Source organism: Vombatus ursinus, unplaced genomic scaffold, assembly GCF_900497805.2.
Source record: "Vombatus ursinus unplaced genomic scaffold, bare-nosed wombat genome assembly UNPS02014812.1, whole genome shotgun sequence".
NCBI classification, from domain to species: Eukaryota; Metazoa; Chordata; class Mammalia; order Diprotodontia; family Vombatidae; genus Vombatus; species Vombatus ursinus.
In genome coordinates, this window is record NW_020954590.1 from 13,037,747 (window position 1) to 13,052,333 (window position 14,587).

Genomic DNA, 14,587 nt, shown 5'->3' on the forward strand with positions numbered 1-14,587 from the left:
GGTACTCCATTTGGAATTCTAAACCCACCCAATTATAGGAAAAGTGGACTTAAAGAAAATAATAAATGGGGCAGCTAGGTGGTGCAGTGGATAGAGCTCCAGCCTTGGAGTTAGGAGGACCTGCGTTCAAATTTGACCTCAGACATTTGACACATATCATGCAGTAATATTTTTGTATCATCTGTAGACATCTTCATGTTGCCCTTTTTGCCCATGATCATTGTGAGTTCCATAAGACAACATGACCAAGTGTCTCATAAAATGCAATTTCATAAAGACTTTGGATGGACAATGAAATTCCAGATCCTTTGCCTTTCCAAGGAGAACCTATGGGCCATTTTTCCATTTAGCTACATTCCATTTACTTCCTTTTGCCTTCTGGTTTCATCTTTTGTAAGACTATTGATATTGATGTGGTTCAGTTTTTCAGATTGTATGTCAAGTCACTGGTCATTTGATAAAGATCTTGCAGAGTACCAAAAGGTAAATTAATATTTATAGACTGTCTGTAAAATATGTGATCCTTCCTGTCCTCTCTTCCCTTTTCTGATACTATATTACTGTGACTCTGTAGAAGTTGAAAGGGGCCACACAGGACTGAGTGCCATTTTAAAATTTTCTTTGATTTAATGGATTGCCTCTCCCAAAGTATTTATCACCTCGTGGCCAATTTATGGTGATGAATCTCTTTTCACACTTAGCTGGGTTGGTTCTCAAACAGCAGAGTCAGTCTGTTGTTAGCACTATATTCCAAGCATTAAAGTAAGGCTGTATGTAGAACTATATTCTTCAAGTTGAGAAAATTAGATTATTCTCTCATTTGTTTTCAGTAATTCAAGAATACATGATTTCACCTTCTTCCACTGATACAGATTCCAACACCTTTATTTATGCCTTAGTAGGCATAATTTTTTTTTCTATTTTTTAAGAGCTCTTATGGGTAAAGACAATTCTTCACTGCTAATGATCTTCCCCAAACTTTATAAGACTGGTCCTCTAACAACAGCCATGTCCATCCATTGTCAAAGCCTGTATTTAAAGCACTTTCAGCTTGGTAAGACCTGCCAAAACTTGGATTATCCTAGTGCAGACTTCAAGGATCCATAGTCATCTTTACATTATAGTTTAGCTTTTGAATGGAACTTGAGTGGCAGGTGCTTTTAACACTTCAGATAAATTATGCAATACCTATAGCTTATAAAATTTCATGTCCTCACCTAAGTTGCATTTTTTTCGACAAGAAATAAAATCAAGTCTTTATTGCCACAGCAATGAATCTTTCTTTTTATCAAAGGATTTATTATAATTTCACATCAGCTAATTTTGTAATTTTGTATAGCATTGGTACGAATAAATTAATAAATGGGGTATCTTTCATGATATTTAAAACTTGGTTACCAGTTTTAAATGAAATGCTCATAATACATTTTTATCATTTTAAAACACTGTTTAATAGTTACATTAATATGTACTTTCAGTTCCTTCCGGTGTTAGTGACAACTTCAAGTATCTCCTGTCCTTGACTTCAAGTTCATGCTGGAAATTTACAGCTATACTAGCCAACATTTTCGCATCACAGATCATTCCTCCAGGGACTTACAACATGTTAAAACTTTGTTTGCTGATGAGTCTAGTACAGACAAATGATAGACACAAGGAAGTTGAAGATTACCTGGACATTTTAATTGTAACAAGTGATACATTACTTGTAGACAGGTAAATGCGTTACGTGTTTTTAAAATTATAGTCTGAGATACTAAAAATATTAGTAAATTTTTTCACTAAGCATTGATACAGAATAACCTTAAATTATGTGAATATTAAAACATTTAAAATCCTTTTTTAGTGACAGAGAAAGTTGTTTGGTTTTTTAAAATGAAGCTGAGATATAAGAAATGGTCTTTAAATGTTTAAGAATTTCATCACTTCGTTCTTGCATACATCTTCTCTCAACTTATTTTTCTACTCCCAATGAAATACATATTTTCTAAGTTCTCTTTCCCCCTCACCCTTTTGTCTTCCCTCCTATTAAGTGGTTTGTTTTTTAATTGTCATCACCTAAGAAACAAATAGTGAACTGGAAATTAGAATGGAAGTAATAGATGAATTTCATAATTTAAGGGAATTTGGAGAAGTTCAGAGGGAAGACAGAGATAAGGGATGGAAAATAATATCTATGAAGAAAAGGAAGGAAAATTGAAGTATTTAGCAGGGAGAAAGGAAGGCTAGTGGATACCTTAACTGTTCTCCATTTTCATTGCAGATAAAACAAGAAAAAAAATTTTGAGGAGGGGGCAGCTAGGGCCTGGATAACCCACAGGCTAATTTAATACAAACAGTGGGGACAGGGAAGACATTTAAATAAACAGGAGAAGACTTCTGAGAAAGAGGAGTTAGGAGCCAGCAGCAGGGGCAGAACACAGAGAAAGCTTTGGTTAGATGTAAAGAATATGACAATGATGTTTGATAAATATTGGAATTCCAAAGAAAATGTAGAATCTCCTGCCTAGGAGGTCTCTAAAATAGGGTTGTCTCAGCTGGCAGGAATGGTTTAAGTGATTCTGTCTAATGGATAAATTAACTTATTACAAAATATCTAGGTAATATAATGGATAGAGTGATGGATTTGGAGTCAGGAAAACTCAAGTTCATATAATTCTTTAGGAACTAAGTAATGGGCAACTCACTTTACCTTCTCTTAGTTTCCCTTTATCTGTAAAAATAAGAATAGTAATAATAATAGCACATATCTGGCAGGGAGGAAATGAGATAATATCTAAAGTGCTTTGAAAACTTTAAAGTGCCCTATAAATGTCAGCTGTTATTATTAGAAATTTCATTCATTCAATACATTAAACACCTATTATGTGTAATGCTAGGTGGCACAGTGGATAAAGTGCAAGGCCTGAAGTCAGGGAGAGTCATCTTCCTGAGTTCAAATCTGGTCTCAGACACTTACTCACTGTGTGACCCTGGGTGAGTCACAACCCAATTTGCCTCAGTTTCCTCATCTGTGAAATAAGCTGGAGAAGGAAATGGCAAACTTCTCCAGTATCTTTGCCAAGAAAACCCCAAATGGAGTCACAAAGAGTCAGATATGACTGAAAAATAATTGAACAACAAAATGTGTAATGAATTCACTGTGATAGGTTTTGTAAATGAATGCAAGAAATATGAAGATAAATAAGATGGCCCCTGTCTTCAGGGACCTTTGTTCTAGTCAGGTTTGGAATTTTAAGCAAAACGGACAGGGCTTTACACAAAAGTGATCTAACTAGACTTATTGAATAATATACAAATCATAGGTGCATACAAGGAGACTGTGATGTACACCTCACTACCACCAGCTGAGTCCTTATCTTTGTTTAGCCTCAGGAAATGAGGCTGTACATTTAATTGCTTCCAGAATGTCTCATCTATCTAGACAATAATAGCATGACCATGGAATGGCCTACAGATTCTAAAGCATGTGCAGTTTTATACTAAGGTAGACAAAGGATGGTAGAGCTTTTCACAAATTTGCCATTCTCAAGGAGATCAGATAAGGTTAAATTAGGGAGTGGTAGAATTCCTTTGGAATCAGATATTCATCAATCACTCAAGCTGTTTCTACCTGCATGTCTTCTTTCCACTAGGAAAAAGGAGTCTGATTTTAATTGATCTGCATCCAGTCTAATAGGGGAGATAAGCTAATATACAGATGATTATATTAGTGACAGAGAAAGTTGTTTGGTCTTTATTGCCACAGCAATGAATCTTTCTTTTTATCTGTCATGATTATAAAAACAAATTAAAATATAAGTATAAGAAAGGATAATCATAGATTACAGCAGGAAGAGATATAAGAGGTTTTCTATTGCAACTCCCTCCCTTAGAAGAAACCAAGGCACAGAAAAGTGAAGGGATTTGCTCAAGGTCATTCAGAATGTAAGTGACAGAGCTGAGATTCATACTTGGGCCTATTGTCTTCACATCTAGAACTGCTTTCACAGACATTCTTTCTCCCTAGTGCTGTGACATCAGGTAAAGGAGAAATTACCTCTTTTTATCCCTCTGAGTCAGTCAAGTCAACCATAATCCAAATTTTTTTTGACATGCAAACTTTTGTATTCATGTGGGATATGACAAAAGTACAAGAACAATATCTTCTAAAAGACTTATCACTCAATGAATATAACTGCCAAAAATAATACAAATAAAACTTTTTTCCCCTAGGCTTTTGAACTTCTGTGTATGTCTTGTGCCTCGAGGTATACGTCATCCAACATCTAGTGAAATTTTTCCCACTCTATCCAGAGATAAATATGGAACTGGAGTTGCTAGCATTCAAGCTTGCAGTGCCTTGCTAGCCAAAGATGGCATATGCTACATAGGAGACTTGTCATCACATAAAAAAGATAAACTTGAATTGCTTCAATCTGGTAGGTCAATATTTTTTTAAAGAAGTTATTTCTTGGTCAACTTACACATTCAAATTCAGTGTCCAGTAGTGATGTGGGATTTAAAGAACTGAAACAATTTCTAAATTTTATGAATCAAAGTTATGAAATCGTGTTCTTATGCAAGCAGGACCCCAAACAGTTAATCTCCTAATATATTGTGCAAACCGTTAGTACTCAAAAGTGTTAACAGAGAAGTCAGATTAGGATAGTGTATGGAAGATGAAAACTATTTTATAGATCAAAATTGATCTCTTAAGGTTAGTGCTGTGTGTGAAATGGAAAAGTATTCTGTAGGTTAGCTGGCCCTTTAAATTTCAGAAGATCTCTTTTAAATTCAAACAGTTTAGAGCCAGAATTGCTCCCACTTCTTTCCTGTTAGGATGAAAAAGGATCATTATCCTGAGTAAGCTTCCACTTTGAAAGCTCAATTTTATTAAAAAAAAAAACTACTAATTACCTGGTTCTAATCCAAATTCCACCATTAACAAGTTGTATGATTTTTGAGTAAGTCACAACTTCTTCATAATCAGTTTTTTAATTGGTAAACCAAGAGAGGTTGATCTATGATGTCCTTTCCAACTGTAAAATTCATGATTCTATGTGCTTTTTTTTTTTTTACTTTAAAGTTTTGCTGATACCTTTTGATTTTTTTTCTCTCTTCACTGATCATTTCCTGCGATATTCTCTCCACCTTTCCCTACCCTTTTTTTTTGTTGTTTTTTTAGTGAGGTAGTTGGGGTTAAGTGACTTGCCCAGAGTCACACAGCTAGGAAGTATGCTTCAGTATGTGTCTGAGGTCGGATTTGAACTCAGGTCCTCCTGACTCCAAGGCCAGTGTTCTATCCACTGCACCACCTAGCTGCCCCCTTCCCTACCCTATTGAAGCCTTTCCTAGTAACAGAGGAAACAGAGTTAAGTAGAACTGACAAAATAATAGCATTGGTAACATCCCATGCTCATAGTTCCTTGGCTCTCTACCAAGTAAGTGAAAGGAAGTGTGATCTCTGAAACCAAGACTAGGCATTGCAATTCATCTGAGATTAGCTGCCTTTTAGGATTGTTTTTGTTCATATTACTGTAATTATTGTGAATATTGCTCTTCTGGTTCTGTTTATTTCCCTCTTCATTAGTTTATAAATGTCTTTCTGTGTTTCTCTGAATTCATATGTTTAAATACATTCTTATACCACATTTTGTTTAACATATACCCATCAATGGGCACCCACTTCATTTCTAGTTGTTTGCTACCACAGATAATGAACATGTTGATACAGATAAGACCTTTCTTCCATCTTTGACCTCTTTTGAGGACATACCCAGTAATGGGATTGCTGTCTCAGAGGTTATAAAATTGTTTTCAGGTCCACCAACAGCATATTAGTATTGTGCTCTTTGTTTTAGAAGGGGTTGTCTTATGTTATTGGTTTATTCTTTAGTGGGGCCTCTTATATATGCCCCAAAGAGGTAGAAGACAAAAAGAAAGGTCCCATATACAGTCAGATATTCCAAGTAGCATTTTTTGTGGTAGTGAAAACCTGAAAATAAAATAGATGTTCATCAGTTGAGGAACGGCTTAACATTGTAGTACATGAATGCAATGGAATATTACTGCACCATAGGAAAAGATGAATTTGAAGGATTCGGAGAAGAATAGGAAGATTTATATAAGCTGGTTTGAAGCAAAGTAAGCAGAACTAAGAAAACATCTGATAGTTATCAAAAAGAGATTTTCTTATCCTTTCTTAGAGTAAGAATATTTAGGTCAGGGAAAGGATATGCAGCAAGATTACAGCATTGATTCAGTAGTCGTTCAGTGTTTATACTGCAGTTTTGCCAGTCAGAAGCCTGAGGGAGGATCTACATGAAAACTCATGCCATTTTTTTGTATTAAAGACACCAGGAAGTTATGTCAATGACCTGAGGTTTTATTCTCTCCCCACCCCCAAAGAATTAAGTCTCAAGAATGGTTTCTAAATCTTTAAGGAACTAATTTAGTCTACTTAGGGCAAGATCTTAGGATATTGCTACCACCACATTATAAATATTTGTGGTTATTTAGTCATTTTTCAATCGTGTTTGACTCTTTGTGACCCCATTTAGAGTTTTCTTGGCAAAGATGCTGTAGTGGTTTGCCATTTCCTTCTCCAGCTCGTTTCACAGATGAGGAAACTGAGGCAAATAGGGTTAAGCGACTTACCCAGGGTCACACAGCTAATAAGTGTCTGAGGTCACATTTGAACCTGGGTCTTTCTGACTTCCAGGCCCAGTGCTTTATCCATTGTACCACCTAACTGCCCTGCTGATACTACTCTATGTGATTATTTTAGGTTAAATAGTTTTTCATGTAATGCTACAAAACAGAATACATTAAGTTATCTCCATGATTTCCTGGATATTTATAAAACAAGAAATAGAAGGTTATCTCAAGGACCATCGGTAGTAGGGTCAGCTATGAAAGTTATTTCAACTTCTAAAAAAACAAACTTTTTAGTTCCTGTTATTATAACTTTTAAAAAGAACCATTTTAGATCTTAGCGGAAAGGTCTAATTTCCTCCTCACACTTTGCCTGCACAGACACACTTTAATTGGGAAAGTTTGAGGCCTGTTCAATTTACTCCCAAGGAAAATAATAGCATGCAAATAGTAAGGATAACTTAAGTAGTAGGATTATTCTCCTTCGCCCTCCTCTATGCACAGATAGGTACAACTTTACATAGATTCTCATGATAATAGGAGAGGAAACATTTCCCAGACAATTGACAGATTTTTAAAAGCTTGGCAAAGCATTCAAATAAGCAAATTAATTCCAAGGGTATTCAGAGACAAAGACAGAAGGAAGGCAACAATTGGAATAAAAATGGAAGAGATGTGTAAAAATTTTTATGACAAACTGTTTTCTCCATCAAGAATAATGGAATCAATACCACAGTCCTAGATGTGCTTATAGGGGAGATAGAAATGTCACTAAAGAGAACAATTATTGGAAAGGTAGACAGATTAGACTGAGTATATATAAAGGAGATCTATATTTGACAGCAACACAAATGTGAGCATGCTGAAGGATTGATATACAAGGTATTTGAAGGAGAGGTCGATATCAAAAGCATGGAAGAAAATCTCAGAGGGAAGAAAATAGGGTAATGGGGGGCCAATGGTGCTTATTGAATGGAGGGGGAAGAAGTGACACGATCAAACCTTTGCTTTAGGAAGATCAATTTGACAGCAGAATGAATGTTGGACTGGAATAGGAAGAAGCTTGAGACAGGGAGACTAGACAGCGGGCTACCTGCACTGGAGCTGTAGCAGTATCCAGAGAGAAGGGAGTGTTTGTGAAAGATGCTATGAAAGTTAAATCAACAGGACTTTCAACTGAATGTATGTAGGAGGGGTAAAGAAGATTAAGGAATCAAAGGTTGACTATATTGTTAGCCTAGGTGACTGGAAGGATGGTGACACCCTCAACAGTAATGGGGAAGTTTGTAAGAGGGCGGGGTTGTGGAGAAAGATAATGAGTTCAGTCAGAGACTTGGGGGACACTTGTGATTAATGAGTTTAGTTAGAGAAAGAAATTCAAACATGTGAACTATGAGAGAAAATGTCATAAAAACATAAAGAGACAAGGGAATCAAGAAGATGGTGATTGATAGGGGTAATGACTGCGGAGCTATCAAGATGGAAGAGGAATGAGAAAAGGCTAGTAGATTCAGTAATTAAGAGAACACTGGTAATTTTGAAGAGAGCAGTTTCAGTTGAATGATGCTATCAGAAGCCACCCTATAGAGAGTTAAAAAGAGAATGAGAGGAAAGGCAGTAGAACACTGAGTGCAGACTCCTTCTTAAAGGGTATGACCTTAGCAGAGAACAAGCAGGCTTTTGGAAGCAATATTCAACAATGAACCATGTCTTTATCATTTCACTATTGCCTGAAAGATATAGAGAATATAAGATATTGCTGTGCTTATTGTTTGTTGATTATGAAAGAGTATTTGATTCATTAGAGCAAAGCTCTACCTTATAGACTTTTTCTTTTTTCCTTCACTTTCTTTTTTAATCTTTTTTATTATCTTGAACCTGATGTCATTAATAAACATTTTCTTATGTAAAGAATAGAAAAAGGATTGTATATGACAATGTCAATCTCTATTACTAACAACTTTTTTTTAAAGTATATATGAATTTTATAATAGTAGTTCTCATACAACCGTGCTTGTCTATGTTCCCTTCTGAACTTCTTACCCTTTACTGTGTATGTTTGTTAATGTTTCATTGATGCTCCTTTTCTTTTTTATCACTATCACTAACTCCAATATTCCCACACACAACTAACCCCCCAGAAAGGAGCCCTTTTCTATAACAATGGTTTCTAAAGAATTAAAAATGAAAGTCACACAGTGGGCAATGAAAAGGCATGTGTCGGGTATGAGCAGTCTGTAATAACCACTAAGGAACCTTAAAGGATAGAAGTTAAAGATATCACCAAGGAACAGTAGATAGGAAGAGAAAATGGACTTGTCATGTGGCAAGGATAAGGATGACAGATGAACACCAGTACTTTCAAAATGTCGGAAGTGAGAAAGACCTGCAGCACATTGATTGGACCCTCCGTGGCAAACTTATGGGGAATGTGGACAACAGTCACACAGGATAAGCAAGTGTGTGTGGGTCGATATCCTCATAATAGAAGGGACTTTTATGTTGATAAGGTCACAGATCCATTTGAATATTTGAGAGATTATATTTGTTCAATGATTTGGGAGATTATTGGTCTAAAATGATAGGTATTAAATTTGTCCTCAAACAAAAGATGAGAAAAGGTACTACCTTCCATTCTTTACACAGGTTAGGAACTGTGAATGTGCAACATAGCTGACACTGTCAGACTCAGTCTGAAATGTTAGTTTTACTAAGCTACTTTTTTTCTTCTCTTTTTTAATTTTTTGGTACAAGGGATGGTTCATGGGGGAGGGAAAAGGAAAGAAATTATTTTCAGAAATGAAGGTAATGTTGAAAACAAAAAGTATAAATAATAATTTAAAGTTGTTTTTTTCCTTATGGGAGGGCAACACTACCCTGCTCCCCAACCTCCTAGCTGGGGGAAAAAAAAAAACAGAAAAAAACAAAACCATTGTAACAAATATGTATAATCAAGCAAACCCCAGTGTGATTTCATTAATGTGTGTATTCCTTCTACTGATGCAGATCTTAGTCCCTGGCTATGCCTTAAAAGGGCAGCTTCATGAGTTGTTGTGGTTAAAAATACTGTTTATCACTTGGTGGTCAACCCTCTGGTAACTTTTGCAAATTTGGTAATACTGGTATTTGGATTATAGAAACACAGTCCAAGAACCCGCAGTGAGGCATGGGATCAGAGCTTTAGAAGATTAAAGTATTTTTATTAAAACACAAATTATTAATATGTCTGGACTCAGTTTTAGAAAGCAGAAGCATTACAGTGTATATTCCTGGAAAGAAGTACGGAGATGGTGTTGATCAGCAAGTTACCTTTTCAGTTCAGTCCAGTTTTTGGTCTTTTATTGATGTGGACTCATCCTCAAAGAGACATGTACATAGAAACAGCCCTTTAATTGGTCAAGTGGTGAGTTAACCTTTTTTCTTATAATGCTTTGCAGTGAATTTAGTTACAGATTATAATATATATTTAATCATTTCAATATAAAATTATTCTACATCTTCAAAGAATTACAGATGAATAATAATATTAAAATTGGGGTTAAAAACAATTTCAACCGTATCCAGCTATTTTGAACGGATAGTGAGAGGAACTGTAATGAAGGGTAAGAGATGAGGTATAGAGATTAGACCTATGATTTCACTAGCATAGGTGACTCCCTAGGAAGAAACTGCCTTTATCAATGCAGGTCAAAAACTTCCCTGTGAATTATAGTCTTCAAGAATTGCCAAGGGACGAGACATTAAGTAATTAGTCCAGGGTCACACAAGTCAGCATGTGTGTTTCAGAAGCAGGATTTATATCCAGGAATTACTGATTTTGAGACCAATTCTCTGTCCACCGTGAAACATTGATTCTTGCAAGATAATACTCAACATTAATAAAGAGTGGAAAGAATCTAATAGAAAATAAAAATTTTTGCACTAGCAAAAGAAATGAACATGAATAATTGCTGGAAATTAGTTACCTTTAAGGTTAGCCTTAAGCAAAATTGTGAAGAAAACAAAGTTTTTCTGTGCTCTCCTCCTCCATTTTAGGAACCCCATCCCAAATACTTAATGACTTCATGTTGTTCTCTGCTACTTATGGCCCCTTCAGGATCTTGACCAGCCATTCTTGGCAATACCCTAGGACTCAGTCCTTGCTCACTACCTACTTCCCTACCCCTACACCCAATCAAAATTTGCTCATTCTATATTCTCTGTGCCCAATTCTTTGATAAGATAATAATAGTTTTACCCTGTTACTATATTATTCCTCCTTGGTAACATAATTAATACAATTTCTGAAGATAGTGCTTTAACTTAGTGTTTCCCAACCTGTGGTCTGGAATCTGCGAACCTGGGTATTCACCAAGCATTGACATTTTGATCTTTATTTTGCTCTAGCAAAACATGCTATGACTCAGTAAAATAAAGACACTTTCTGTGGACTGAGTAAATCATCTCATAATATATGTATGTATGTTTTTCAAATGTGTCAGTGCTAAAATATAAATTCATTTTTAAAGTGTTGCTGAATTCCGAGCAGCTTTTTGCATTTTCTCAATAGACAAATACTGACAGTACAACTACAATTATCTGAGAGTGTACATGAACATTTTTTATGAGAAAAAGGTACTTCATAACAAAGAAAGAAAAGTTGGGTTGCTTTATCCCAAATGTGTGTTTCTAATGGTGAGATTTTTAAGCAGGCTAATGGAGTGCGGATGGTGGAGGACATGTTGAAGGGAGATGCTATTTTGGGGAAGGACAGTCTTTGGGGGTCTCCCAAGTCACACTACAATTATTGCTGCCAATTTAACTTATTCATAGGGCTTGACCTTATGCTTATTGAAATTCTAATATTTATATGTAAGGCAACTTTAAGACTTAATAGTCAATACTCTCAAAAATTCCTTTTTACATAAGCTTCTTAATAGAAAAGCTAGACCAATTAAATACATTAAGGCTACTATACTGAGGATACATAGGAAGCATGGAATAGTAGATAGAAGGATGGCCTTGGAGCAAGAAGTGCTGGGTTCAAGCCCTGCCTCTGACACATAGTAGCTGTATAACCATGGGCAAGTCATTAATGGCTCTCATTTATATAAGGCTTTGATATTTGCAAAGTTGTTTGCATTCTGTGTATTATTTGATCTTCACAACAACCTTGTAAGATAGTGCCATTGTTAGCTCCATTTTACAGATGAGAAAACTGAAGTTGAGAGCAAACTATGACTTGCCGGGGGTTACACAGTGCCTGGGGCAGGATTTTAACTCAGGTGTTCCTGACTCCACGTCTAACAAAACAACCACTATGCCACATTCGTGGGAAGAATTTCTATAAAGGGAATTCCTTACAATTATGAAATCACAAGGACAATCTAAAACCTGAGAATATAATTTAGGTTTTAGTAGTATCAAGTAGTGACACGGTATGTTTCTAATCATAGTTTGCAAATTGAGAAAATCTTGAACTCTCCTTTTTGCTTATTATTTGACAGGATTTCAGTTTGATTCCAGCTAATCTTATGGATGCATTTGGACTGTTGATTTATTGTAATGAATCATCTCCTTGCCACCCAATTCTTCCTTCTGTTCAACACAGTTTAAAAAAAGCCATTGATCCTGAAAAGGTGCTTTATGAAGCTTCTAAAAAGTTTACAGAACAAGATTATGAAAAGGTAACTGAATGAATGGACTGCATAGAAGACCCCCACTAATGACCCTCAGACTTTAAAACTGGGCTTTCTTTAAAGATTTATTTCTCTTCATTTAGGCTCTCCCTGCCCTTCTTAATTCTAGTATGTATTTCATTAATTTTAAGTGATTGGTATAGAACCTATTTCCCAATCTCTTGTTTTTAGTATGAGAATATTAATGTATTCTCTACAATTAATGTAATGTAATAATATTATCTATATCAGATAAATATTAACATTTTCAGGGGGTGGGTCTTTGTAAGTCTATTCATTTTTAAAACTATAAAGCACCTAATCAGCATAACTTTGATGGTGTTTAAAAAAAATAAAAATAGAATAAAATGTCAGAAAACACAATCTCTATAGGATTGTTTTCCATTCTGATTCTAGGGAATGTCTAGCCTTTTACAGGTCTACAAAGCTTGACAAATAATCTACATATTTATAAACAAAGACATGAAAATTATTTTTAAAAAATTATTAGCATTGCAGAAATTTTATATGATTAGTGAAACAAGTAATTATTAAACCCAGTTTTCTAAAAACCCTGCTCCATACTCTACTATGATGAAAATAAGCTTGGTATGCTTAGAGAAGTTACTTTAGTTTTGAGAGGGGAATTGATGTGAATACAGTAATGATATTTGTAGTTTCTGAAAGGGTTGGAGATTTCACTATTAAGTTATTTCGATAGAAAATATTTCCATATTGAGATAAGAAATCTGGCCAGGGTATAGATGGACCTTGTTTAGGTTAAGTGAAATATGACTTTTGGCAAAATGTTGTTACAGGGAATAATACCATATGAACAAAGGCATGGATGCAGAAATGAGCATGTCAAGTGAATTGTGAGCCTACCTACCTGACTAAACTGACATTGTCGCACATTGACAAGTCAGTAGGTAGGCAGGACAAATCTGTGAAAGATTGCTAAAGCCAGGCAAACAAATTTGCACTTTATATCAGGGATTGTTTCATTTTTGTATTCACAGCACCTAGCCTAGAACTTGGAATGGAATGAATACTTACAGTGTTAGGTGGGTTTTCCCTATATGGGCTATTTCTCAGGACTATGACATAATAAAAGTGATGTTTTGGGAAAATCAGGCTGGCAGCAGCATGCAAGATAATTTGAAAGAGATATTAGCTAGGAGGCAGTTATGGTAATTCAGGTGTGAAGTTAGGAAGGCCAGAGGTTGTGGTAAGATTTTTGTATTTGTCCTTCGTTCTCGAAGAGGACCATGACACCAAGGAGATAATGACATGACTTGCAATTAACTTTGATTTGAGTGAGGGAGGGCTGTGCAAGATCACCAGCCTCACTTTCTCCTCCAGAACCATCTGGGTCCAGTGGCCAGATATTCATCAGGATGACTACAGAAGGCCCAGGATGCAATGGGAGGCCTTGGCCTTTTTAAGCTAAGGTCTTTTCAGGTTCTCACTTTGAGTGAGGGTAACACCCATTCAGTGAATAGGCCTCTTTCAGAAGTGAGTCAAGGGATGACCCCTTCAATAATAATAATAAAAAAAAACCAAACTGGGAAAGGAAGACCCTTCGGGTTACCAGCCAAAAGAGAAATAGTTACTATTTACACTTACTCTGAGTGAGGAAGGCCCAAAAAAATAACCATGAAGTGGTGCTTGGGCAGGGACCTAGGAGTGAATTGGGTTTAAGGCTTGGTCATAAGATCATAGAATTGGAAGGGACCTTAGAGATCATTTAGTCTAACCCCCTCATTTTTCAGATGAGGTAACTGAGACCCAGAGAAGTTAAGTAACTTGACCAAGGTCACATAGCTATAAAGTTGCAGATCTGGAATTTGAACTTAGGTTCTCTGATTCCCAATCCAAGGCTCTTTCCATTGTACCACACCAGTAAGAAGTAGGAATGATAAGGAAATGATTTATCAGATTCCAAATCATATTCTCTTTCTTTGTACTATATCACACTGCCATTCTTCATTTTATTGAAATTAAACAGCAAACAAAATGCTCAGTGATTTCATACCACCTCTAGGAATTAATTTAAATTGTGTAAATGAATATTTGTTAGAAATGACTACTCTGGATTTTATACAATTTATAAGACTTCAATCTTTTTAACTATTTTTAAATTTTAGCTAATTGCTTTTGCAAAGAATCTGCATGTAGAGATCAGTTTGGAGGCAGAAAAAATGATTCATGGCTATTACCTAGCAAGTCGCAGAATCAGGACAGATTCTATACATGGATCAAAGCTATCAGCATCAGCACTAAAATGTTTGTAG

At 35.7% G+C, this 14,587-nt stretch overlaps 1 protein-coding gene across 1 annotated transcript in view; it reads left to right on the top strand.

Moving 5' to 3' along the window:
- Positions 1 to 14,587, top strand: part of LOC114053721 (minichromosome maintenance domain-containing protein 2-like) — a 36,597-nt gene that overhangs the window by 13,223 nt on the left and 8,787 nt on the right. The window contains exons 8-12 of the mRNA XM_027876851.1: positions 1,479 to 1,716; positions 4,216 to 4,421; positions 9,873 to 10,039; positions 12,123 to 12,302; positions 14,441 to 14,583. Of these exons, the coding sequence (XP_027732652.1) occupies positions 1,479 to 1,716; positions 4,216 to 4,421; positions 9,873 to 10,039; positions 12,123 to 12,302; positions 14,441 to 14,583 (934 nt within the window). The remainder of the gene's footprint in view (positions 1 to 1,478; positions 1,717 to 4,215; positions 4,422 to 9,872; positions 10,040 to 12,122; positions 12,303 to 14,440; positions 14,584 to 14,587) is intronic.